This window comes from Poeciliopsis prolifica, unplaced genomic scaffold (assembly GCF_027474105.1).
Source record: "Poeciliopsis prolifica strain line A6 unplaced genomic scaffold, Auburn_PproV2 SCAFFOLD004, whole genome shotgun sequence".
NCBI classification, from domain to species: domain Eukaryota; kingdom Metazoa; phylum Chordata; class Actinopteri; order Cyprinodontiformes; family Poeciliidae; genus Poeciliopsis; species Poeciliopsis prolifica.
Window position 1 is genome coordinate 5,185,097 of NW_026562379.1, and position 24,369 is coordinate 5,209,465.

Here is a 24,369-nt window from a genome sequence, read left to right on the forward strand (position 1 = left end):
GACTTATTTGCAACCTTGTGTTTTTTAATTAAATAACCTTAATCCGACTGTACAATTGTATTGAACTGGAATAAATTGAACTGGTGTGAATTTACTTTGTACCAAGCTGGATTCCATTTAAATAAAGACAGCTGTTTCTTCTTTTTTTTAGAAAACGTTTATTATAAATTAGCCATGTATAAATAAACTGCAATGTATTGTTATAACTACTGGTAGTAAGGCACACGCTGTGCGGGAGCTGGATTTTCTACATCACCTGAAGGCATCACCAAGGACAGCAGGTACCTCCACCTGCTGGCAAATGTGTTAACTACATCCAGGCGGAGCAACACATCCTTCATTACCGAGCCGACCACAGCGAGGGGGGACAAGAGAGGGAAGCTGCTAAAGCCAACAGATGTGAACTGGACTGCGGGAGGAGAATACCCAGAAGTGCAGACAGAGAACCAGCGACTCCGCTAATATGTGGCAACCTGCGTCGGAGCGGCTGCAGGTAGGAACAGGCATTTTGGTGGGGCACCTCTCAGCGGCGGGGCAGGGGTTGGGAGGGCTGAATGGAGCTCCTCAGCCCCGCCGCGCTGTGCGTGGCTCGAACCTGGAGCTACGTTTTCCTCGACGCGGCTACAGATGGTCGTCAACGCACATTTTCTTTTTTTAAATCCACGTCCCTGTCTCAAAGTTTGGCGTTGAAATGAAACATCTGGGTCTCTCCGGAGGGTTTAGTGGCTCTGAAGGCACCTACCCACGTTACGCAAGCAGGAGCGCATCAAACTATCGCTTCTCCCGCGCCACGTTCCTCTGCTAATCCACAGCTGGAGGTTATTTAAACTCATAAAAAAACAACACATGCATTTCAAAGTTACGCTTAAGACGGCGTTTTGATCTTCTTCGCTGTTTTCGTGCATCTCTGTGTAGCTGAACTGAGGGGCCTTCTCCTCATGTTGCTCACACCGGGATGCTTAAAACTCTAGTCTTAGCATTTTTAGTTTCAGCGTCACATCGCTGAAAGCTACAGGGGAAGAAGAAGGGGGAAAAAGCGAAGTAAAAAGATCCACCGATGACACGTAGTTTGCTACCCGGGGGTAAATCTGTGCACCGACCCCACGGCTTCAACGTCTCTGTTGCACACGTAATGCTCTCCAGATGTCGGCCTGCGAAGTGCCTGCCAAGTGAACTTGCACAATTCCGTCTCCTGCCCGGGCGTCGGGAGGATGGACCAATTAGTTCCGCTTGTTTCTTCTCTTCCCCTGGACGTGAAGCTCCGGCAGATCCCAGTGAACAAGAGTCCTGCGCTTCAAAGGTGGAACGTGCGCTTTGGGGCCGCTAGGATAGGCTAACGCGTCGCCTGGCAACCGAGTTCCAGAACGCGGCTGGAAGAAGCCCATCATTTAAAAATGTCCGCCGCGTTTATTTACCTCTTTCTGCGCCTGATTGCGTGTCCCTGTCTTCTTATATGAGCAAGTAAACCATACCGTGTTTAACCAGGCCTTCGTTGCTACAAGATACTGCCGCACAGCCACCAAATCAGTCTTGTTTGACTCTTCTGCATTATCTGGACAGATTTATTTATATTCACTCAGTGACCCATAATAAACGAGAATATTATTTATTTATTTATTTTTTAAAAGAAAAGTGTCTGTAATTTCTACATGTTTTAAGATGTAGCCATTCTACATTTTTACGTGGTTGGAATATGCATCAAATAATTTAATCTGCAAAGTATTTTATTGTAAAAATGATAAACTTTGCCAATAATGAAAGTAAATTAATTTTTAAAAAAAATCACATGTGGAATAAACAGCAGCTGTAAGTCAAGCACACTTTATTTATCTGTCATAAAACTGATTTATATGTAAAAAAATAAATAAAAATAAACAAAGTAATAGAAAGGGAAACCGTTACAAAAGATACAAATGAACATGTTTAAAATAACTTTCAATTGTTATTATGATCAAAAAAATATGTAATTTGGTTACAAACTAGAAAAATTGACACTGCGGGTGTTTCTTTTGATGGAGATATTTTTCCACTGTTGGTTCCAGGAGAGTGTCTTCAAATAAATAAAGAAAAAAATGAAAAAGGAAGTTCTGATAAAGTCAAATGATTGCTTGGTAGTATTTAGTATTACTTCTTCATGTTATGCTGATTGCAAAAAGGCATAATATTGTTAGAGCAATATTTGGGGACCTCTGACTGAACAAAGGAACAGGTGCACATCTAAATGACTTTAATAAATATTAGGTACTTTTTATAGTAATATGTTGTAAACATCAAAGAAATGCTGAGAAAATTTAGAATCCATTTAGTCAGAAATAGAAATGCTGAGCATTATTTAAGCCACACTGATGTCCATCTTTATCCAGTGAAGCAATAAAGCAAAAAATAAAAATTTCACTTAAAATTTTACTGTGTAATTCTAGACCTGGAATATAATCCAAAGTTGTATTTTATCTTCTACATTTTCAATCAGTGACACACTATGACACACAAATATGATTGAAAATGGCACATGGTCAGATAAATAGATGATTAGTCAAACTGTAGAAATGTGAACTAAAACATTTTGTTACTTTCTTTGACTTTGATAGATCATGCTTACAGCTTCAAAGAGAAAACAGATTAACATAAGCATAAATTCACTGTGAGAAGTTTATGTAGATTTTTGTGCATTTCAACAGTACAACCTTTTCAAATGATTTGCATATCTGAACTTCAACTAAAGTATACTTTAAAGGTAAACCCAGACTAATTTTCCTGGCTTTCTTCCTGACTTGAGAGAGGCTCAGAAGTCCATCTGGAGAGCTGAAAGATAACCTTGCAGATCAGGACTCTGTAAACTCTCAAGCAAAAGCCATGCTGGAGTGATTTTGACTTAGTGTTTAAGATCTGAGCTGTAATTGTGACTCGGGGCTGTGGGGTAAAGCTTGAAAAAGAGACAGGAATGTTCAACAAAATGCTCACCTTACAAAACACTTAGTTTGCTTTTCTTGTTCTTGTCGTTGATTTAAATCATTCATATGAAGTCTTTAAACTGGCTTTACAGAATATTTTAATTTGGAAAGCCTGCAAATCCCAGCATATACACTTAACGGTAGCTTTAAACCAGAATTGCTCAGTATGTATTTGTCTTTGTCCGCGTATTACACAATCCATGATATTCTCTCTTTCTGTTGCCATAGCAACACCTGATGTCTCACCGCATTTTTTTTTGTCTCACACTCTGGTGGGTAAAGAGAAGAGGGTAAAAAGAGCTAGATGGAAATATCGGAGGGTCAGGAGATCCAGGCTATGGAGTGCAGAGAATTATTGCGCCTTTGTGCTGGTGCTGCATCATGCCTCCCTGTTTTTCTCTCCGTCTGTCTGCGCGCTCTTCCTCCACTGACCACATCCTTCGCTAGGTTTCAGGGGGCCCTTCCTCTCCTACACAGAGTCCATTTAAGTTCACTGACAAATTGCACAACATGCAGCAGCGGCCTGAGAAAGACGCACTTGTGTGCCCGTACCTCAGCTAAAAGCTCCGTGTGCACGCAGACATGCGAGCATGCTTCCTTTTTGAGGTGCCAGAAGTGCTCTCTTCCTATTTCAGCAGCTACGGACTGAACTTTTAACACCTAAATGTGACATACGGGGCAGATGAAAAGACATGGCCTGACGGTGCAGAAATGGCTGTCTGAGGTCAAACATGGTCAAAAGCAGCTTCTGTCAACGGCCATCTTTATTTGTCTTTGTTTGAGGTCTGTTTGTCGGCACCGCCAGGCTGAGTGTGAGCGAAGGAATCCACACGCAGACTGGCACACTTTCCTCATCTCATTTTTTTTTTTTTTTTTCAGCCAGCACATTATTTCTTCCTTTTTACTCAGGTGACCTTTGACTTTTCGTATCCAGAGAATAGGCTTAATTTCCTGATTGTGAATATTAGATGCTTTTTGTTAAATCAGTTTGTAACGGATATGGTTAATCTTTTTATTAAAAATGCCTCTGTCTCAGAAGGACCTTTATCCTTTTGTTCCTCATTTATTTATTTATGTATTTCATTTCTAAATCCCAACATTATATTATTTTTTAATTATATTTTTGTTGAAAAACTAGACTGTTGCAACAAAACCTCAAATTGAGTTATTTACTGCAGCGTGGACTTTGACATTCATAAAACATTGTTTATTTTAAGCAATAAATATTCTGGTATAGCTACCCTATCTAAAAAAGACAACTTATCAATAAATCTACACTACTTTCTTAATGTGACGCTACAAAAAAACGTAGCTAAACTGTTCATAGTTGGATTAGTGAGACGAAAAAGGAAAATTACTTGCATACGGATTGAAAGGTAATTCTACCTCTCAAACATATGAAGTTCAAAATAATTGATCAAGTCTACAAAAATAAATTTTTGGCTTGACACGAAAACTTGAGGAGACTCTGAAGAAATTTGTATGAGAGCAGACGAACAAGCCGCACCTTCAAATAACTCAGTTTCTTGCGTATGTTACCTGGTTTATTCCATACCAGCCCTTCACTCTATTCAAGCAGCTTTTGTTCATTGTTTAAGCCAAAGAGTTACCAATGTTTTTACCACTAGCTGGAGATTGCCACCCTCAGGGTCTGGTTGCGGTGCTTTAATACCTGCTTTTTCCCCACAGAGAAAAAGCAGGTCCAGCAGCATCCAATCACGGCCCTTCTTCCTCCTTCACTTTGTAGTTCTGTGTAGGAACCCCCCCACAGTACCACACAGAGTCGAGCGTAATCGGTTGCATTTCTCCTCATAAACTGTCAAAGGAACACAGGGGAAGGTTGTAAACACCAGTCTGCAGTAATGTAAGGTTAAAGCCTCAAAGTAAAGTGAAGTTATTGTTTGGAAATATGAGGTGCGGTGGCTTCACTGACCCCGTGTTGAGGAGCGACTCCATGAATGATCCATTTCAAGTATTACTTTTAGCTCTCATCCTGTTTACCCAAGAGGCAAAGCCACTTTGTTACAAAAATATATTTCGTCCTTATTCCTTAAAACACTTTTGTGAACAGTGTGGCTCCTTGTGGCACATTTGGGGAAGGTTTTAATCTATGTTGCATAACATGGCTGACGGGTTGCATTCCTGCCATGGGGTTTATGTTTTTCCCTTGATCAACAACTGGTGTTTTCGTGAATAGATATGTTGCAATGTCCCAGCAAAAAGAACAACATTGAGAAACTTTAACAAGCAGTAGTGAATCCAGGCGGCGTTGAGGTATACTGAGATTTAAAAGAAAGTGACTAAATAGCTGGAATTTCCTTAGTTATAAGGCAAATTCAAAACACCAAGCTCCCTTTCCTTGATGCTGCACACTGCCAGTCAGGTGGCTGAAAGGGGGCTTCTATACTTTTCACCTGCTTGCAAAATAGGCAAACTGCTCCTTAGAAACATTTTTGTCAGAAAAAAGAGATACTGTCTGGAAATACTGTGAACATCTCTCACCAACCCATGTCTGGTTTTATTGTTTTTGTTAATCTTCAAGTGTACACCCACCTTTTCATTTTGTGACAAAACATAATGCCTCCTTTTCATTTAGCATCAGATAACTGGTGGTTTTTTTCAAAGCACTTCACAGGCATCCGGAAAAATAACTCCTGTGCGCATTTTTTTGTGACAAGGAATATTGAAATGAGTTTAGTCGTACACCTTCCTAAATCTTAAATGCATGCTTACATCTGAGAATGAAAACACGTTTTCTGAACATGTTCTAAACAAAATCACATTGTACTGCTTTGATGCATTTTAACGGGCCACAAAATTTCAACAGCTGACTCATTTTTCTTGGTTCTTTCTAACCGTTTTCACATGTTTAGACTTTTTGCTGAAGCATGTGACACAGCCTGATATTACAGTTTACCCACAGTTTTGATCTTCAAATCTGTGGAACATGACTTATTGCTCTTTTGGTTTGGGGATGAACCAGTAGCTGTTAGTGCGTCAAGAGGGGCTATTTTTCTTTTCCTAATTTCATGCTTCCAGAGACACACATCTGTCTGGGTGACTTAACATCATTTCCAGCTGTTTCCTACTCTTTTGTCATGATCCCATCTCTTTAACCGTAACTCTGTAAGGCTAAGTGGCTGTTTTTCACCCTCTTATTGAGTACCTTCCCTTCATATTGACCTGAGAACCTATTTTTGTCTAGGCATAGCCTTGGAGGGCTTTGAGTTTAATTTGCCATCTGTGAACTGTTAAACTCGTCACAACGGGAGGCAAACATCACAAAAAACTCTGATTTTGATTTCTTATGGATGCGGTTGTTACATTGCTTTTGTTACATTTGTTTCAGATTTACAGTTGGTTTTGGTTAAGAGACTTTGGCAGAAAAAAGCACTCTGCATTATGTCTGACACTTGGGATTTTCAGCAATAATAAGATTGCTGGAGATTATAGTGAGAAATAAATCAGCAGTGTTGAATGCACGTCTGGCCAAGCAGAATTTATTATTTATTTATTTTTTTTTTTGCTAATATTGTATAACTGGACGAATGCCATAAGGTAAATGCTCATTAAGCGAGCACTTAGTCATAAAATAACCGACTTGCTATAAAGCATCACTGACAGTTCACTGGTCTGGCTCTATCAGGCTGTTTTCCAACTTTCTTTTTACTCAAGCTTTCCTTCAACTCGGCATCATATTTATGCTTTATCAAAGTGCATTACTGTTAAATTTGTTGGACTTTCTGCAGCCTGTGGTAGAGGCATTAAGCTGTCACACTGTAGTTGTTTAAAAATTGTTTTCAGACAAAGTGATTGATGGCACTTTTTTGATTTTCTGTTTGTTGTAACTGAAGAGAAAGTTTTGATGCTTTTCTTTAAGCTAGATAAGCAAAACTGTACAGCAATAGGTTGGGGAAGGGTCCCTCTGATCACACAAGCAGATTCTTTGACATTGTATTGAAACAATGAATCACAAGGGTGGCATGTTGAAATTTTACTTTTGAAGCCATTGCTTTTTAATAGTACATGTTTCCATTATGAGATTCGAAGTATTTTTTTCTCTGCACATTTTATTGATAGAAGTCAGCTTGTAAACCTTGAATCCTAGAAGAAACTGGGTTTTGAAGCTGGGTGTCACTTACGAAAACGTGGCTATTTTGGCTGAACTGAGAAAAGAAAAAAATTGTCAGTGACATCTTATTTCCATCAGTAGCCAGTTTCACTTTCTGCAAAGAGCTAAGACAGCTACACTGAGATATAATGGGGTCTCATTTGTAGTTATACAATTTTATTTAAGTATGTTTCACTGAAACCCAACATTTAAATGGTCGGGTGTCAGTATTGACACAATACTTTATATTTTTGAACAAGGTCTTCTGTTTGGAGACGTGATGTGGTCTCACAGCAGAAGGTTTAATGTGTCAACATGCGTCTCGTCCCACAGCAGTTCAAATCAACCCAGAGACCCTTACGTCAGAGACACGCACACTTGCCAAGTAAAAGTCAAAAATGCAATTAATTGCACAGTAACTTGATGAGGAGGCTATGCAGACTAAATAAATAAAATTAAGAAAACATTTTAAATAATGAAAATATTATTTATAGATTTCCAGTGGAGCCCTGAACTTGGACCATTTATCTGCACCACTCTCCAAACTGCCCTTTTAGCCCCCAACGCCGAACCGGGTCCAAGTGTAGGAATGCAAGCCACTGCCGGGCAGCTGTGAAGTGCTGACGCGGAGATCATTGAGCCCTACCACACATATGGCTTTACTTTCACAAATCCATCTTGTTTTTTCTTTCACTCCTTTTCAGGTAGCTAGACACACTGTTGGCCATCCTCCTTTAATATCTGATTAAAGAGCCAATACAATGCAAATGCATATAGTGCCATATTTTCTAAGTTGAGTACTTTTACTGTGACTGATATTGATAAGTAGAAAAATATTTAGGTTTTTATGGGAGTGGCCACCAAATATGTTTCCTTATCTTGATCAGGGTTTTCTTTTTGGCTTTCAAAGGTAAAACTGTTGGCTGATAAAAGCCTTACTTGGCAGCAATGGCTGTTTTCACTGAATGTTGACCATCTGTTGGATAAAACTATTCTTTTAGGGTTCAACACTAGTACAGAAAGACCCTTTCCCCTTTGCTCCTGCTGAAAAGTACGTGCAGTTAGATGCATTGTAAAAATGGAAGTTGTTTGTATAGTAAATGCAATCTGTTGGGCAGAGTCGTTTGTTCTCAAATTAACTTTAGAGTCAATTTATCTCTGCTAGTTGCCTTTCAATGGAAGGTGTTCAAGTTAATCCCAATGTCTTAGTTCAATGTTTTCTGGACAGTTTGAAGGGGTGATAAAGCTTGATTTGACTCTGGAGTGATTTCTATATTTTATACATAGAAATAGACTTCTATATAGCATAAATATGCTATATAGGTTCACTCAAGCTTTAGCCAGAAGCTCATCCAAGTCCATCTTTGCCAGGAACAAAAATTGGCTTGAAAGACAATCAGTAATGAAGAGAAAAAAGAAGTCAGTTTACTCCTGGGACTTTTTTGTTTTGCACTTTTGTTCTTTTTCTTGTCCAGTTTATGAAAAGAAGTTTTTCTCACTGGGCATTTTCTGCTCAAAATGAGTTATTTTGAGCCTTCCTTGGCGGTGTTGCATATCTGCTTGGTCTGCTCATGTTTTGCAGGAATTTTCTATGTTCTACTGTAAAATAATGTTATATGACTCCAATAAATCATATGTGGTCATTTTTTGATGACCAAGGGTATTAATGTCTTATTATTGTGGCAAACAGGTGTCTGAAACAAGGATCAGAACCATAATGAATGAAAAGATGTGGGTACGTGAACTTATATAATTAACTAATTACATATTATAACACAATATTATTATCAGGAGTTAAGGGTTTTAATAAACTATTTATCTCCTTAATTTATCAATACATATGAGTTGAGGAGGAAACAGTCTGATGTGCTTTAATTAGACACATGAGTGTTAAAAGGTTTGTTTACAGATTCAATGTTATGTGACAACATGAGGAAACGTTTCCAAAGTTATTTCAGGGCTGCGATACATTAGGAAAGCATGCTGAAAGAAATTGCAATAACATCACAGGTTGTAGTTAACCCCTATTGCCGTCACTGTTTTTCTGTTAGCATAATATTGCTATCATTTTGCAAGAGCTTTAACATCTTGCCTACTATAATCTGAGTCACTATATAAGCATGGTATTTGCCTTTTTACAAAAATATCTTCGTCACACTTGGGCAAGTTGAGTTATCAAGTTTGTTTGTATAACAAATTGTGAAACAAGTAATAAACTGTACATTTTGTCAAATGCCATCATCGAAAATCATAATTTTTGAATAAATCTCATGCTTCTATAACTCTTGTGCTGTTGATCGCGGGAGTCACCAGCTTGAGCTGCACCATGCATGTTTCACAGCATGGGTTCCTTCAGGAAACACTCGGTTTACTTTTGTCTGCTCCGAGAAGGCCCCAGAACTGGACGGTGTTGCAGTGCACAGAACCACATGGAGCATTTGGTTCTGCTCGGCGTTGGCATTGAAGTGCAGTATTAGATTATACAGCCTCTGTTATTTTAATGAAGAGAGGAAGGGAGGGGGGAGCGCTCCCTTCGTCTGTTCCTCACATTTCACATGGGGCATAATAAACTTCTCAGACCATCCTATTTTAGGACTTCATCTTTAGTTTTCACTTATTAAAATGTAAGAGATAGATTTCAAACTGGCTTCTCTTTCACATTACAACGAACACCAGATCCTAGTGTTTATAAGACACGAATATTGTTGGATTTGATGGTGGCCATTCAGTAAACTAGTAAAACTTGCCTGCCTGCCCGAAGGAGCATTCATCATTAATCTCCGTATTGTGACATGAATCCAGCTTGTAGCAGGTTTACTGGAAGTTGGCTTACAGCTCACTGCTTTCATCTTCCTCTCTCAATCAGCACTTTCAGACAATGCTGAAGACGAAGCTAAACGTGCTGACGCTGAGGAAGGAGCCTCTGCCCACGGTGATCTTTCATGAGCCCGAGGCCATTGAGCTCTGCTCTGCCACGCCGCATGCAAAGAGCAGGACCCACGCTGGATACAAGGTAGGATCACATGAGCCTGTTAATCCTCAAATCCAACTCTGATCCGGAATGCATAATACTATTAATACAGAGCCATAATCCAAATGTTTTTCTTTCACTTTTTCCTCACATAAGTTGAATAATTTCCCTATTGTTGATTCTGCAACGCTCTTTTGTCAGACTCTGTGTGTTAGAAGTCTGGGTGAGGCTTTAGGTGCTCAGTTTCCCTGCAGAGTTAGATCTAATACATTGGGTAATTTAAACTCCTCTCTTTATCTCCAGGTTCAAAACAGGAAGCACACCGGTACAGATCGAAATGAAACTTCTTAACAAATTACCAAATGTCTTTGTGTGCTTGCCTGCCTTTGAGAGGCTCCTTCAGTGAGAGAATTTAGTTTTCTGTGACTTTTTGATTGAAATCTGGTGTGTCATTAGTAAACGTGATGAAAAGGGAGGTATTTCCCAACTTCTCCCCTCACTAAAATAAACCTTTTTATATTTGGCAGCTTCTCTAAGAGGACAAAATAAACTCCCACTGGTATTATTGCCAGGAAACACAAATGTGGAACACACAGTCCCTATGCTTGTTGATGTTTGTGTTTGTTGGATCACTGTACAAGAGAAGAAGTTGAGCACATATGGATGACTGTAAAACAAAAAGGAAAAGATACGGTGAGAAGCGCCTTTTTGGCTCTTTACAAAAACACCCTGAAGTTTTAATGTAACCCTGAGCTCGACCTTTCTGCTTGCAGTGGAGTCTAGTCTAGCTCAGAGACACATGGGACATCCGGCAGCGTGTAGTTTTCAGGTTTTTTTATCTGCTGAAGATCAAGTTGTAGTGGGAAGAATTTCCTTGTGGCCCCTTTTGTTTCACCCTGCTGCTGCTGCTGTAGTTCTTATGTGTGAAATGATCAGGACCAGATGCATTACCTATGCACAGTGTGTAGGACATTGCTAAAGTACTAATAGCACTTGATATTTTTTTACTTTTTGTTATGTTATAAGCACAAACTATTTAGTGTGACTGACAAAGAAGTCATTAATTATGAAGGGGATACATTTTAACCCCCTTTACTCTGACTCCCTTTGACATCCTGTTTAAACGATTGCCTGAATAAGCTGTGGTCGGTCTACATGTGTATCATTTAATCTTATATAAAGTCTGCATATCTGTGAAACCTTCAAGGCTTCCTCCGTTCCAGCTTTCATCCATAAGTTATTAGCCATATATTGTTCTTTTTATAGTAGTTATTTCATGAAAAGTCATACAAAAACCAGATACTGGAACTAGGTGAAGCAAAATATCAACATTGCTGTCCAAGCATATTTAAATATGGAAACACGCAGAGCTGTATCAACCGGATGAAGTATGTGGGAGCTTTCTGAGATTTGTCAGAGAACATTGGTGAAGACCTAAGAACACAGCAGAAATTTGAGGAAATTAAGCTGTGGAGACATTTATAGGAGGAATATTTTATAAAACAATCGTTTTATGGCAAAACTACAGACCTACCAAAAGTCTTTTGCAGCGTACCATCTTGGAAGGCTGAAAAGATTTAGGCCGAACAATAAGCCCAGACGTCACAACCAGACTGGTATAGACCAGTGTTTTAGATCAAAGCATATTTATTTGATAAAGATTGACTATTTCAAGTCCAGACATAAATCCAATTGAGAATCTGTGGCAAGATAAAAACAATTGTTCACAAAGTTCCTCCATTTAATGTGACAGGACTTGAGCTATGGGAGAAGAATGGTCCAAATGTTCCATTATGAGATGTGCAAAGCTGATGACAAAATGACAGGAATGACTTGCAACTGTATGTTCCTACAAAGGATTGAATCACTGGAGAATAAATACAGACGCACCTCACATTTTATAGACCTTCATTGCTGCACCAACGATCTTGAGTTGGTCTTGGGCATAACATTCCCAAAAATACATTAGTTTGTGGTTTAAAACTTAAACTCTGAAAAATCTTTAGGTGAATACTGTAAGGATGTTTCCACAGACTATCAAGTACATTTTCATTTAATCAGCAGATTGAGGTGATATTGAGCTCCTGGCCAAGTAAAACAGAGTTTAAAGCTCATCTGTAATCTGAACTCCAGAATTTTTCCATCAGATTACATGTGCTGATTGGGATGATAAATGAGTAGATATAGTTAAGTCTCTTCACACAGATCACCTCCAGTCAGGACCTACAGAAAATCTGTAATTGCCATACACAATTTTACTTTTTACAATCTTATTTTGTTCCTGTTTATAATTTTTTTTATTTTTGATTTTATTCTCGTTTTAAAGTGCAATAAAAAGGATTTGTTTTTCATAATAAAATATTCAGTTCAAAGCCATAAGGCAGTAAAAACATGGGCAAGAGTCTCCTAAATGCTTGAGTGATGATGTACAATTTAAATCAGAAGTCAAATGTTGATCTATGGCTGAGGAAAATCTCTATGACCCATGCGAATATTCCCTGGTAGACTTGTTGTCTCTCTCTATACAGTGTGCAGCATTCACTCGTTGGCTGCTCCTCTTCTGACTCGCAGCTCTTTCCAACAGCACTGAAAATGCCAAAGCCACGTTGCTGTGGATACCACGATGTATTTTCAGTGTAATACCAGCCAAACACACATGCGTACTCACAACAAAACACACAGTCTTCTTCTGACTGATGTGTGCTACTACCTTGCTTGCCGGCCTTTTGTGCCTCGTTGTCTAGATCTGTCGTCTTGTGGAAGTTCCCATCTGAGTTCCTACCTGTCTGTTTGAATGTCTGTCTGCCCACCTGCTCCTCTGCTTTGCTACTCAAGAGACGTGGTTGTCTTTTGTGGCAGAAAACCAGCACAAACAAGAAGATTTAGTTCCTTTCTGAAATACTTGTTGGCATTCTCTGATTGCTTTTTTTTATTTATAATAGTGTTTCAGATCTTCTTTCTTTCACTTCCCTGTTTCTCCAATTCGCCTTCCTGTGAACTGTATTCACAGGTTACAGGAAGGCAGGAGAGCAGGAAGAGTCCACAGTCCTGCCTACCAAGATCACCTCTTATTTTTGACCTTCTACCTTTTTTTCCACTCCAATAGACTTTGAATTGACACATTAAATCGCCAGTATAAGATAATAATGAAGGATGTGGGTTCAAGTATTATGCCCTTACTCTAAATAGGCACTGGAGAGAAAGTGTAACTGTTTTTCCAAGTCGATACTGCAGAAACAATATATGCCACAGATTTGTCTATTTGTTGAGACGAATGCTGGACACCCTGTTTCTTCTCATTCAGTGAGGAGGAACAGGCTGCACAGCTGCAACATTTAGATGATTTGTAGACCTGTAGGTTGAGATGACCGAGGGTTTCTTTTCTCCTTGCAAATGGTCTTGTCTTTTTCATTACGAGATACTCTTTTTAATATCATCTTCTAGGTTTAGAGACAAAAAGGGAGCACATTATTAATATGTTAGCTCGCTTTTAGAAGTTTGACAGTATTCAGACTTTTCTGGATTATTTTGTCAGTGGGTAGGAAGGCACACATTTTGTTTACACACCTTAAAGCTGAGTCCAAATCAGTTGATCTTGGCTACAGAGAAGGTAAGCAATGTATGAAGAATCAAAAACGCTTTGTTTGTATGGAAATTGGAGCGTTGAAGGATTAGGAAAGAGTCCTGACTCCTGCTCACGATAATTACTCTGTTTTCATTGCTGGTACTGCAACTTGTCAGCAGCAGAGCCAGACTGAGATGGATTTCAGGACTGTACCGAAATCCAAACACTGAATCTGAGGCTCAGCCTCAGTATTTTTGACAGCAAATCCTGAGCTTTTCACACAGATAAATTCTTGCAAAATTCAGGAAATTCCATCTGTGTAAAATTTTACCTTTTCCGAGTTGACGTCAATAAGTTGGTGGCTGCTAAGATACTTTGGATCATTCAGTGTCCAATTCTGGCAGCTACAGATATTTCTCAAGTCCCGAATGAGTCAGTTCTGATCCTGTGAGCTGTGAGTAGTTGGATGACTAATGGCAAAAAACAATGCAATGCTTTTCATAGCGGGAAACATTTTTGTTCTCTCATTGACTTGCGTCGCCAAGAGTTGGCCTTTCTTAAAAACGACTTCAGTTTAAGCTTTCTTATGATAAACTTTGAAGGATTGTTCCTGCCAAGTATTTTATGAAAGTTCCTGTTCTTTTCCAAACTGTTTTCACTGACAGCTTCTCTTTCAGAGCTGTTTAAAACAAAGAGCATGAGACTTTCCAAATTCAGTCTTGGATTTTCTTGCTTTACTCTTGTTCTCCATAGCTTCTTTTACTTCATGGGTCTGCCTTAAGAGTTTAACTAGGAACCTCTCCTTACAGGTCAATTTGTCCCGGAACATAATACTAGGTGGTCCACCAAACTCAAAAGCTGTATGAGCTTTCAGATCACACAACCCTCTTTATGGAAAAAGGAGTCTGGCTTGAAGCTTGCAACCATCAACTTTGAGGGATTTCTCCAAGGCCAATCTTTGTGTCACAACCATCATGTCACTTTCCAGATGCAATCAGTTGTTGTGCATGTTATACACATCATCAGGTCCTGCTTGATCATCATATTTCTCAGATCAGTTAGACATCGGACGATAGCTGCTGACGATGTTTTTGCTTTGATCACTCTTGTTCCACCCCTTAAAGTTAATATTGGTGATAGATATGAGGCGCTGGTGTGGTCCCACAAGAATCAGTTCATAAGAGTAAGAGAACAAAAGTCAAGGATAATCAAAAATAGAAATATTTATATACAGTAGTTAACAAGCAAGTAGTTTATATTGGTTTAGGATACCACATTATTGAAAAGGATCAATGTTGTTTTTAAAGTTAAGTTGTGTTATGACCAACCTAGAGAGAGAAACTATTTTGAAATCTGTAAAAATAAATGAACTTGTTGGATGTAAAATTGTTTGTCCATTGGAAACCTGGTGTTGATTGTGTGAACGTACCAATAATCCAGTAGTCATCAGGTTTTAATTAGCGCTTTTAAGGCAACAAACATGCTTCTGAGTACTTTGGTGTCATGATTGAGAGAGCAAATAAAAGCTCTCTGAGGACCTCAGAAAGTGAAAATAATTCTAGTGGTAAGGGCTATGAAATCATGGAGCAGGAAAATGCAAATGAAGAACCAAAGAAATAATCCAAAACCATTCAAACTCCTTGTTCCAGGATCATAATGTTTTTGTTTTTATTACTCCATTTAACTGTCTTCAGGTGGGCTCCAAAAGCAACAACAAAAATAAACCTGTCTGGAATTCACCAACATGTGTGTTAACAGCCCCCATAGAAACTGGAAGAATAATTTTTGGACTATTTAGAGAAAACCGGATATCCAGCCACTTAAATCACCTCTATCTGTACAGGAGAAAAATGAGGTCTTCAAGGCAAGAAACGTGTTACATATTGTAAAACATTGTGGATTCATTTTAGCTTTTGTTGCTTTGTGGTGGCAAGTCATGAATCTCTGCAGAACAGTTATTTCTCAAGACTATTTGGGTATTCGGGAATAAAATATGCTGTCCAGTGTCAGAAAGCATATTAGTCATTGACCACAGCTCTTGGATCCTAGCACAATGAGTCAAGCAAGCATGGAAAAAGAAAAGGATTGAACTACTTTTCAATGGTATTTTGAAAATCCATGAAATACTCTTTATAGATTACACAAGTTTAACAATTTTCTATTTGGGAAAAACGAAACAGGTAGTTGTTGTTGTGAAGTAGATTGATTGTTGCCATCTTTCTTGACCATGCCATTAAAAAGCAAAGCAAAGTCTTATTTGTGCAAAAATATTTGGAGAAGTATTTTGTGCCAACACATTTGTCTGGCTTGGTCCTTGTTGAAATCTATACAGATCTACAAATATGGTGAATGTTTTATTATAAGGTACTCTTTTGTGGTGCGTTCAAGGAGAGTTCACCATCTTTCTATGAAAGGTCTTTGAGGAAGGTGGTTTGTCTGTAAAAGCATATTTCATGTACACCAAAAACAGGAGCCTGTTTGGACACAGGAACATTTCAACTCTCTGTGGCAACTCAGGGAGTTGAACTTTGGCCGTCACGTTCCAAAGTAAACCAGTTAATGCACACTGTTCTATTTAAATCAAGAAACGAGAACCTCATCCATCACTTCATGCCATGACAAGGAGAGCCAGATGCGGTGTGCTGATTCAGTAAGTCTGAGTGGAATGTTAGCATGCTCCTGAGGAATGTTGCGTTTCCAAACACTGGAATCTCAGTCAGAGGTTCCAGGCACAAGGGGCCAATTCAGGAAGCATGCTAAGGTAATCTTCAGTCCTGACTCTGTGCATGATCCAGTTTGTCTAAACTGGATGAGCTCCAAGTTAAATTATACTTGGATTACATTTTAGTGTACAACTGTGGCTAGAAGGTTTAAAAATTAACAGGAATTTTGAGTTTTTATAGAAACTCATTAAATATATGCATGATATTTATAGTTGCATGTGAATAAATTAAAATTTTGTTCAAACTGTCAAACTTGTGTACATGCTTTTCACACAATGATAATAGCATTTATTCTAATTTTGATGGTGGCTTTCAAATGTTAGTTTCTCTGAAAATTTTAATTGACCCAAGACTAATGAAGAAAATATTTTCAATACAGAAAGGATTTTTTTAAATACAGAAATGCAAAAAATCCGACACAATCCCGGGGAAGACTTGACAGATCTCCAGCAGGCCGTCACTGTCTTACCCCCAGAAGGAAGACACAAAAGGTCAAGAAATCCTGACCAAACAAGGAGTTCATATTCTGCAGACTTGCAGATTCTTTTCAGTATGTGAAAATTTCTGTCTTTAGGAACCTATTTGAATTGAAATATACAATTTAAACTTTGAGAAATAAATTTTGGGTTTTCACATTCAGCATTGGCAAAAATATATCACTCTGTTTCAAATTTGGTTCATACTTTTTGGTTGCATTACATTACAGACATGAATTCACTTTTAAAGAAATATACTGAGTTTGACATTACAGTGGTGGTCTCTTGCTGCCTGAAGTAATTGCTCATTCATTTCTGTCTTTTGTCAGTTGTGCTGCTTTGTTCTTTTGTTTAATGTAGAACGTCACACTGAGTTCATTTCAGCCAAAATGGTACAGAAGGTTGTGGGATTGGGTGCAGACTGTGTTTTGTCTCCACCATCTGTTTGCCCTTGGACTGAGCTCCAGAAACTATCTGAAGCTCAAACATGTTGCTGCTTTAATCATCACAAAGGTCTGTTCCCAGACCAGATCAAGCTTGGCTGAAGTCTTTTCTCAACAGTTACATCCTCATCTTATCTTCTGCATCTGTATTCACATCCCCAAAGTCTCTCTATGGGGACAGGCATCGCTTCACTGAGCTCTCTTTGTGTTTCTTCCTCCACCGCCTGCTTACTTCCCGTCTGTTTGCTTCCTTTCTGTGCTAATAGCTGATCCAGCAGTTGCTCCAGCAGCTGTCCAGCTGCTACACCTCTCATGCACGTGCAGGCATGTCTCTGTACAGACAAGTATGCCCTCATCCCAACTTAGACAGACACTCTACATCTGAGTGTGCCAGGATTTTCACGTCTCTTCCCATCGGCTCAGTGGCCAAGGTGCGGATGTTTATCCTGTCACCCCTTGTATATGTGTCTCACTTTGTTTCTCGCCATCTGTTTCCAAAACAGTTTCCCTTCCTACCTCTTTGTAAGTCAGTTTGTCCTGAACCATTTGGAAAAGTAGTGGTTTCCATTCATTGTTGCATGTTAATCCAGTGAGTCATAAAAAGAGTCAAATTCCAGATTTGCTTGTTCCGTTTACCAGAAAACTTGAAGGACATTCTTCTGATTTGTGACTAAAACATGTGGAATTATAGCAGGGAAATCATTTTCTGCATTTATCCTGGGATCAATGAATATGAGGCTTACTTTCCTGTCACTACTGTGATTGAGGAATGTCATTTTAAACAGAAGCCATGACTAGTTGAACAGTAGATTTCACGAATTGGTGAAAAATACAAAACTGTTAATATCTTAACTAAAATTGCTGCAGTGACACTTGAAGACCACTCTGGTTGGCTTAGTTCTCACCGTCTCCAACATAATCTAGCATGCAGACAAATAAGTCTGAAACATCTAGTTTCTCTGCTCAGTCCTTTGAACATACAGCTCCGCTAAAGTTTTATAGAATGTCTAATTTGGCTTTATGAGGTTACACCCTTTAGATGCTGCAACTTCTTTCGTTTTACTGCTTTTTGCTATATTTTAACCAAGCTTTGCAAAGACAGCCAACTCTTAAAGATTTCGCCCATGGCTGAGAGCAGCCGCAAACGTGATTGTTTAATGCAGCGTAGACTTAATTAATGGTGAACACGAGGGTGACGCCAACCTCAAACCCTTACCCCCAAAACTAAAACTTTTCCTGCTCGGCCAGCAGTTCCAGCTTAAAGCAAATCCAAACTCCTTCATTGGCTCCGTAGCCACTGGAGTACTCAAGACTAAAAACAGATTCCCCAAATGACACTCCTTTCAGGACACTTTCTAGAAACCCTTACAACTGTTGTTTGTGGCCAAACACAGATAGTCAGAACCTTTCCTCTTACATCTTGAAGCTACAAAGAGCCAGCTTTCTAACTTCCTGGAGCCAAAGCGTTGTGTGGTTTGTCCAATATGTAGTTGGTTTCGCTCTAACTTACACAGCAGCTTACCTTCCTTCCTAGCAATTAGAGATCATTTCATGTCCCTTAAACCAGATTGTGATGCCTCCCACCTTGACCATGTGGCACTGGATGCAGATGTCTCCACGCACATCTGGTAGTGGTGGCCATGTGACAGAAGCCTCCTGTCTCTTCCTGTTCAGTGCTGTTTTTCCGTTTGGAATCTCACAAAATGAAACTTCCTACAAAGAGAACTGGCTAAACTATCTGAGCCGACAACTGAGGTTAATTGCCATGGGTGACCCTGGCGAGGTGATAAAGCGCTGCACCAGATGGACTCCATGATAATGGTGGTGCTCACTTTCTCCATCCTTCACAGCAAAAATTAAATCAGCAATGAATGACACGTTAATATATTTAATTAGCCACATATTTTCTCTTTAGCTGAAAATATGTGGCAGAAGCAGAGGGTTCACAAACTGAAGCAGAAGCTTAGTAGATGACAGCACAATGGCTACTTAGGTTGTGGCAATATAAACATTTGACTATTGATATTCAATATTACTGTCATTAATGATATTTCTGATAACCAATATTGAAACATATTATATTTATTTTCAGATCTTTCAGACACCTTGAAAAAAATGACGACTGAAATTGTCTCTGCACTTCCGTTCATCACCCCACAGCCTCACAAGCACATGCCCCATGGCCATCACCCACTCCTCTTCCCCACTGAGACACACGCTATAACAAGATGGAAATAACCATTGGTTATTGATATCAGTCCAGTTCTACTTGTAGGATCAATGCCCATAAGTTAAAAATGGCTAACATCTGCTGATTCCAAGATCAATCTAGATATATCCTGCATCCCTAATTGACTAAAAAAAATCTAAATTTTTCTGAAAAGGTCTCAGTAGTTTGGCATATAGTGCAAGAAACGTTAGAATAGAATAGATGATAAATTCACTGTATTATATTGAAGTGGGAAAATTTCTGTACAACAGCAGCAAAGTGACAGTCAAACAAAGTAGGTTCAGATTTATTAAGACAGAAATGTTTGGAAACACATACATTTTCATGCTCCCATGATCCAAACTATAGGGTAGCTTAACCCAAGTGACGTCCTCATTATTGTGCCAGCCATATAAAAAATGGCGTACAATATTGTGAACTTTGTTTAGCATTAGAATTGTGTTAAAATGTTGTTTAATGTATTCATACATGACTGACATCATCATAGGCCCAGAATTATTCATACAGCTGGCAGATTAAATTTAAAAAAATATTTTATATTCATATAAGAACTTTCTGAAAGATAGGCAACACATTTAAAGATTAAAAAGTTCTAAAATGTGTTTAAATTAAATATTTAATATGTTGAAAGCGTATACCCTTCTCAATAATTGTGATTTTGTTTAATTTTATTTTACATTTCACCAAACTTTTATTATGAACTGATATTTGAATGATTTATCTTGATTACCTCAAAGTATTTAGGTTTGAAAGGCTTCCTTCCCATCACCTGTATCTTTAGTTCCTTTAACAGACTCTTGGCCAGAGTCAAGTCAAGGAATCTTGCTGGCCCACTCTGAAACGTTGATATTACTAAACCTTTTAGTAAAATTCAAAAATCATTTTAAGGTGTGATAAAATGTCGGCCTCCCGCTCCCCCAACAAACACTTTTGTGAATGTGGATGTTGTTCACCTACGTTTCGTGTTGCAGGTGCCTTTTGAGATTTTCCTACTGTTGCGAGAACAGAAAAGGAAAACTAGAGTCAGTAATAGTGCCCACATGTTTCACCACACATGCAAATGTTTAACTCTCCTCCTCCTCCTTTGTTACTCTCGCAAACATTCTCGCCGCTTTTCTCTGTTGTTTTTGTGTCTCGTCAACAAAGCAGGTCTGTATGGCTGTTTCGTGTCACGTCTAGACCGGCATTCCATTGAATGATTCAAAATTTATTGGGATATTGTTTTGCTTTTTTCTTTGCCCCTCATCCTGTCTATTTTTCTGTCAGTTTTCTTTATAGCATTCTTTCTTGTTGTTGGCTTGAGGGGCTCCTCTTCTGTCCCTGATATTTATTTCTCGGCCCGTAGTGTTTCACTTTAAGTCAACATGTTTGTTTTGATGGAATGCCGTATAAGGCAGGACATTGATAAAAGCATAATACACTAGAGCATATAAAGAAAAAAGAAGGGGCGAGGGAGGGAAAGAGAAACAGATGAGTAAAAGAAAGTGTTTTAAGACGGGGGAGACACAGGAGTGGAACAGAAACAGATGGAAAGTTTAAAACAAGGGGAGAGCTCTGCGGTCCTGTGCGTTGATTTAAGCTGCCTGCCTGACTTGTCAGCGCAGAAACAACTGGTGAACAGACTGACGGAGTCAAGGAGAGCAGATGTGTCCCTGCTGGTGATGGATGGATGGATTGATGCATGGATTTTTTTATTTTTATTTTATTGTTTTTTATCTAGAGGCTGATGAATTTCCTGCCAGTGCTGGACTGCTTTTCTTCATGAGCTATTCTCAACAGAGCATCTGGTTTTAGGCCCGGAGATCATTAAATAAGATCTGTTCTGCTCTATAACTGAGATCATCTCTCTTTCCTCTCTGCAGAAATCAGAATACAAGTTCTTAGTGAATGTTCTTCATTGTCAAGAATAGGGTTGTATAGTATGTCGTGAATATACTGTCATCACAATGTCAATGTGTGCAATATTTATACAGCAATAATTATTGGCTGAATTATTCAAATCCTATGAACTTCAGTGTTTTTTATGCTAATGTAAAATGTGGCCGAATGGACAGTCTCACGCCGAACGCTATCGTCCTGGCTCAAATCGGTAAACGTCCATCGGTGATGAAAGCATAAGTGAAAACTAGAGGAAAGAATTAATGAATTGCCTCTTACTATGTTTGACGTGATTCTTAGAAACCAACCTGATGCTCACACACTCCCTCAGACTAACTGGAAGATTTGACAAAACCATAATTAGTCTCAGATTCACATCTTCAGCTTGCCTCCAGACAGATTGAGCACAGACCCACTCAGTGCTTCTATTAGGGTTTCACTAGTTCTGCATCAAGTGTCACATGCTGAAAAAAAAATGTGTTTTTAATTGAAAATTGATCTTGTGCATTCCTTCCAGAACTGAGTGAGTTATTTATTTATTGATTTATTTATTTGAATGTTCACAAACTGAAGCAGAGGGTATTCTTTTGTGTGGAAAGTTTATTTTAAAAGACTGAATTAGTCACAGGAGGTGTTTTTAAAAAAAATAATAAAATAAAACAAATATACAAACACCTAACTTTGCAACCAGTGTTAAGTATATTTGTATGCTATGTGAATAATTTTAGGGTTAATTATCCCCAATCATGTCCTTTTAACTACAAAACTCTTTCAAGTGCATGTTTAATTGTGAACATTGCATTGCTTTTCCCCTTGTTTTCTTCAGCTTTTGTTTTTCTGACATGTATAATTTTCCTTCTCACTTTAGTTGAGAAAATTTTTTTTTAAGTGAAACCTCTCTGCTCTGGTTTAAATTATATGTTTATACATATACACTACACACCAGAGCAAGACAGGCTAATGGATTTGTTTAACTTGACTTACGAGCACTTGTTGTTGAATCTTAATGATGGTACTAAAATTTCTGTTTATTGCTTTCCATCTCAGCGTGAGTTGTTTCCTAATCTGTCTCTTCCTTCTTTCCCTCCTCATGACTACTTCTCTACTTTCCTTTCCACTTTGTAGAGTTCTCCTTTCTTAACACTTGTTGGGTGGTCAGATGAAAACTCTTGCTATGAAACAATGAAATTCAGTAACTATTAACCACCTGTTTATCTTTGGTCTGATCTTAGAAGAGCGACGACGCTCTAGTTATTTGACTTGGAAACCATAAGTGGTCAAACAAATCCATGTTTACGGTCTTCTTGTTCACAGTTCTCTTGGAGGATTTTTTTTCAACCACAATGAAATATCAAACAGCAGAGCTTGAAGCTCAGGGTAAATGGCAATGACGTGTACCTGCATAGTTCTTTAAACTGCAGTCGGTCTTTCACCCTTTCATACACACATCCACACACTGATGATGCTAAGCTACATTGTAGCCTCAGTTGCTCCTTCTATTATTTGGTTTTATTGTCTAAAGGTTTTTAACAGGTTCTAAAATTATTTAATTCTAAACTCAAGAATGCAAAATCACACTTAGATTGAACCAGGTATAAAACATTACAAGTTTGCTTTATATGGCTGTTACTGAAAAGCTTGTGAAAAAGTCTGAATGCGCCTAAAACGCCTAGATATTTAAAGTTAATAATATAACTAAAGCCTTTGAATTTAAAGGGATGCACTTTGTACAATGTACTACTGTTGACAGCTGATACTTGGCGTAATGGCTGAACTGAATAATCGTCAGCCTCCAATGAAAACGAGGCACTGACAGCTGCGCTGTCTGGATCTTCCACTGTTGTGTGAAATAGAAATTACTGATGTTTTGCTGCAATCTAGTAATCTAAGAGACTCTTGTTAAAAGGATTATAAGGCTGTTCTTTGTTGTATTTGGTAGATGTAATAAAAAAAATAACATTTAGGAAACATTCTTTCATGCTTTTCCCTGTCAAAGTAAAAAAGCACATTTCCTGTTTCTCCATAATGCTTTAAATAATACAGATCTGCAAAATAGTGAAGTGAAACTGCCCTTTCAGTTTCAGTTCCTAGATATAGGAACTTGTTAGAGCATGTGTTAAAACTTCTTGACTGCAGATCCCTTTGTGCACTGATTACATTTAGACGGAAAACAGTCACGCACACCGCACTTTTCTAACTTTTATGGGTAAAAATAATAAATTAAAATCAACACATGCCTCTAATTTCTCCCACTTGCTAACTTTTGCGTATCACATGAAATCCCTGCAATATACATTAAAGTTTGTTGTAGTAATATGACAAAATGCAAGAAATCTCAGGTACTGTCATTAATTTGGCTAATATTTTATGTTGTTAAAATCACAACATAGAGCTTATTTTACATTGGAATTATATTTCTAGGTATATTTTTCTTAACTTGAGGTTTTGCAAATTTTTGAAGACTGATGGGAAATGTTGCACTCTGCTGCACTCAACGGTAAACCTTGACTAGAGATGATAAGACTGGTTGCTTGATGTTAATGTGTATTCAGTCAAATATCTGAGCAGAGACTGAATAAAGTGAAGGATGGCTTCCAAACCCATGCTGTGGTTCCATCTTTGTCTGAAACTGTCCTCTGTCAGTGAGCTTTGTTTTATAGACTTGATCATCTGAGTAACACAATATACATGTTGTAAGGACTCCACTGGTATACACAAAGCTCTCAAGAGTTTAATCATCAAGATCAGACTCACTACATTTTGCAGGTGTGCATTGAGCCGTGCAGGCCACTTTCTATGTGAATGTTTACAAAAATGATACACATCTTTTCTTAGCAAATCACATTTAATACTGCACTCATGTTGTCTGCAGCCATGTGTCAAAGGTGGGCTGGAAGCCAACTGTAATGAACTCCAAAAGAGTTCAGGAGTGTCTCCTTGGCCTAGAATAAACACAGACGGGGGTAAAAACAGTTTGAGTTTTGAGGCTCCTCCTCTGTGTATTTTTACAAAACCATAAAG

General features: G+C 38.5%; 1 protein-coding gene across 1 annotated transcript in view; it reads left to right on the top strand.

Moving 5' to 3' along the window:
• Positions 1-359: 359 nt before the first annotated feature.
• pid1 (phosphotyrosine interaction domain containing 1) overlaps positions 360-24,369 on the top strand; it is a 28,356-nt gene continuing 4,346 nt past the window's right edge. Inside the window, exons 1-2 of the mRNA XM_055028853.1 lie at positions 360-493; positions 9,929-10,075. Of these exons, the coding sequence (XP_054884828.1) occupies positions 464-493; positions 9,929-10,075 (177 nt within the window). The 5' untranslated portion in view covers positions 360-463. The remainder of the gene's footprint in view (positions 494-9,928; positions 10,076-24,369) is intronic.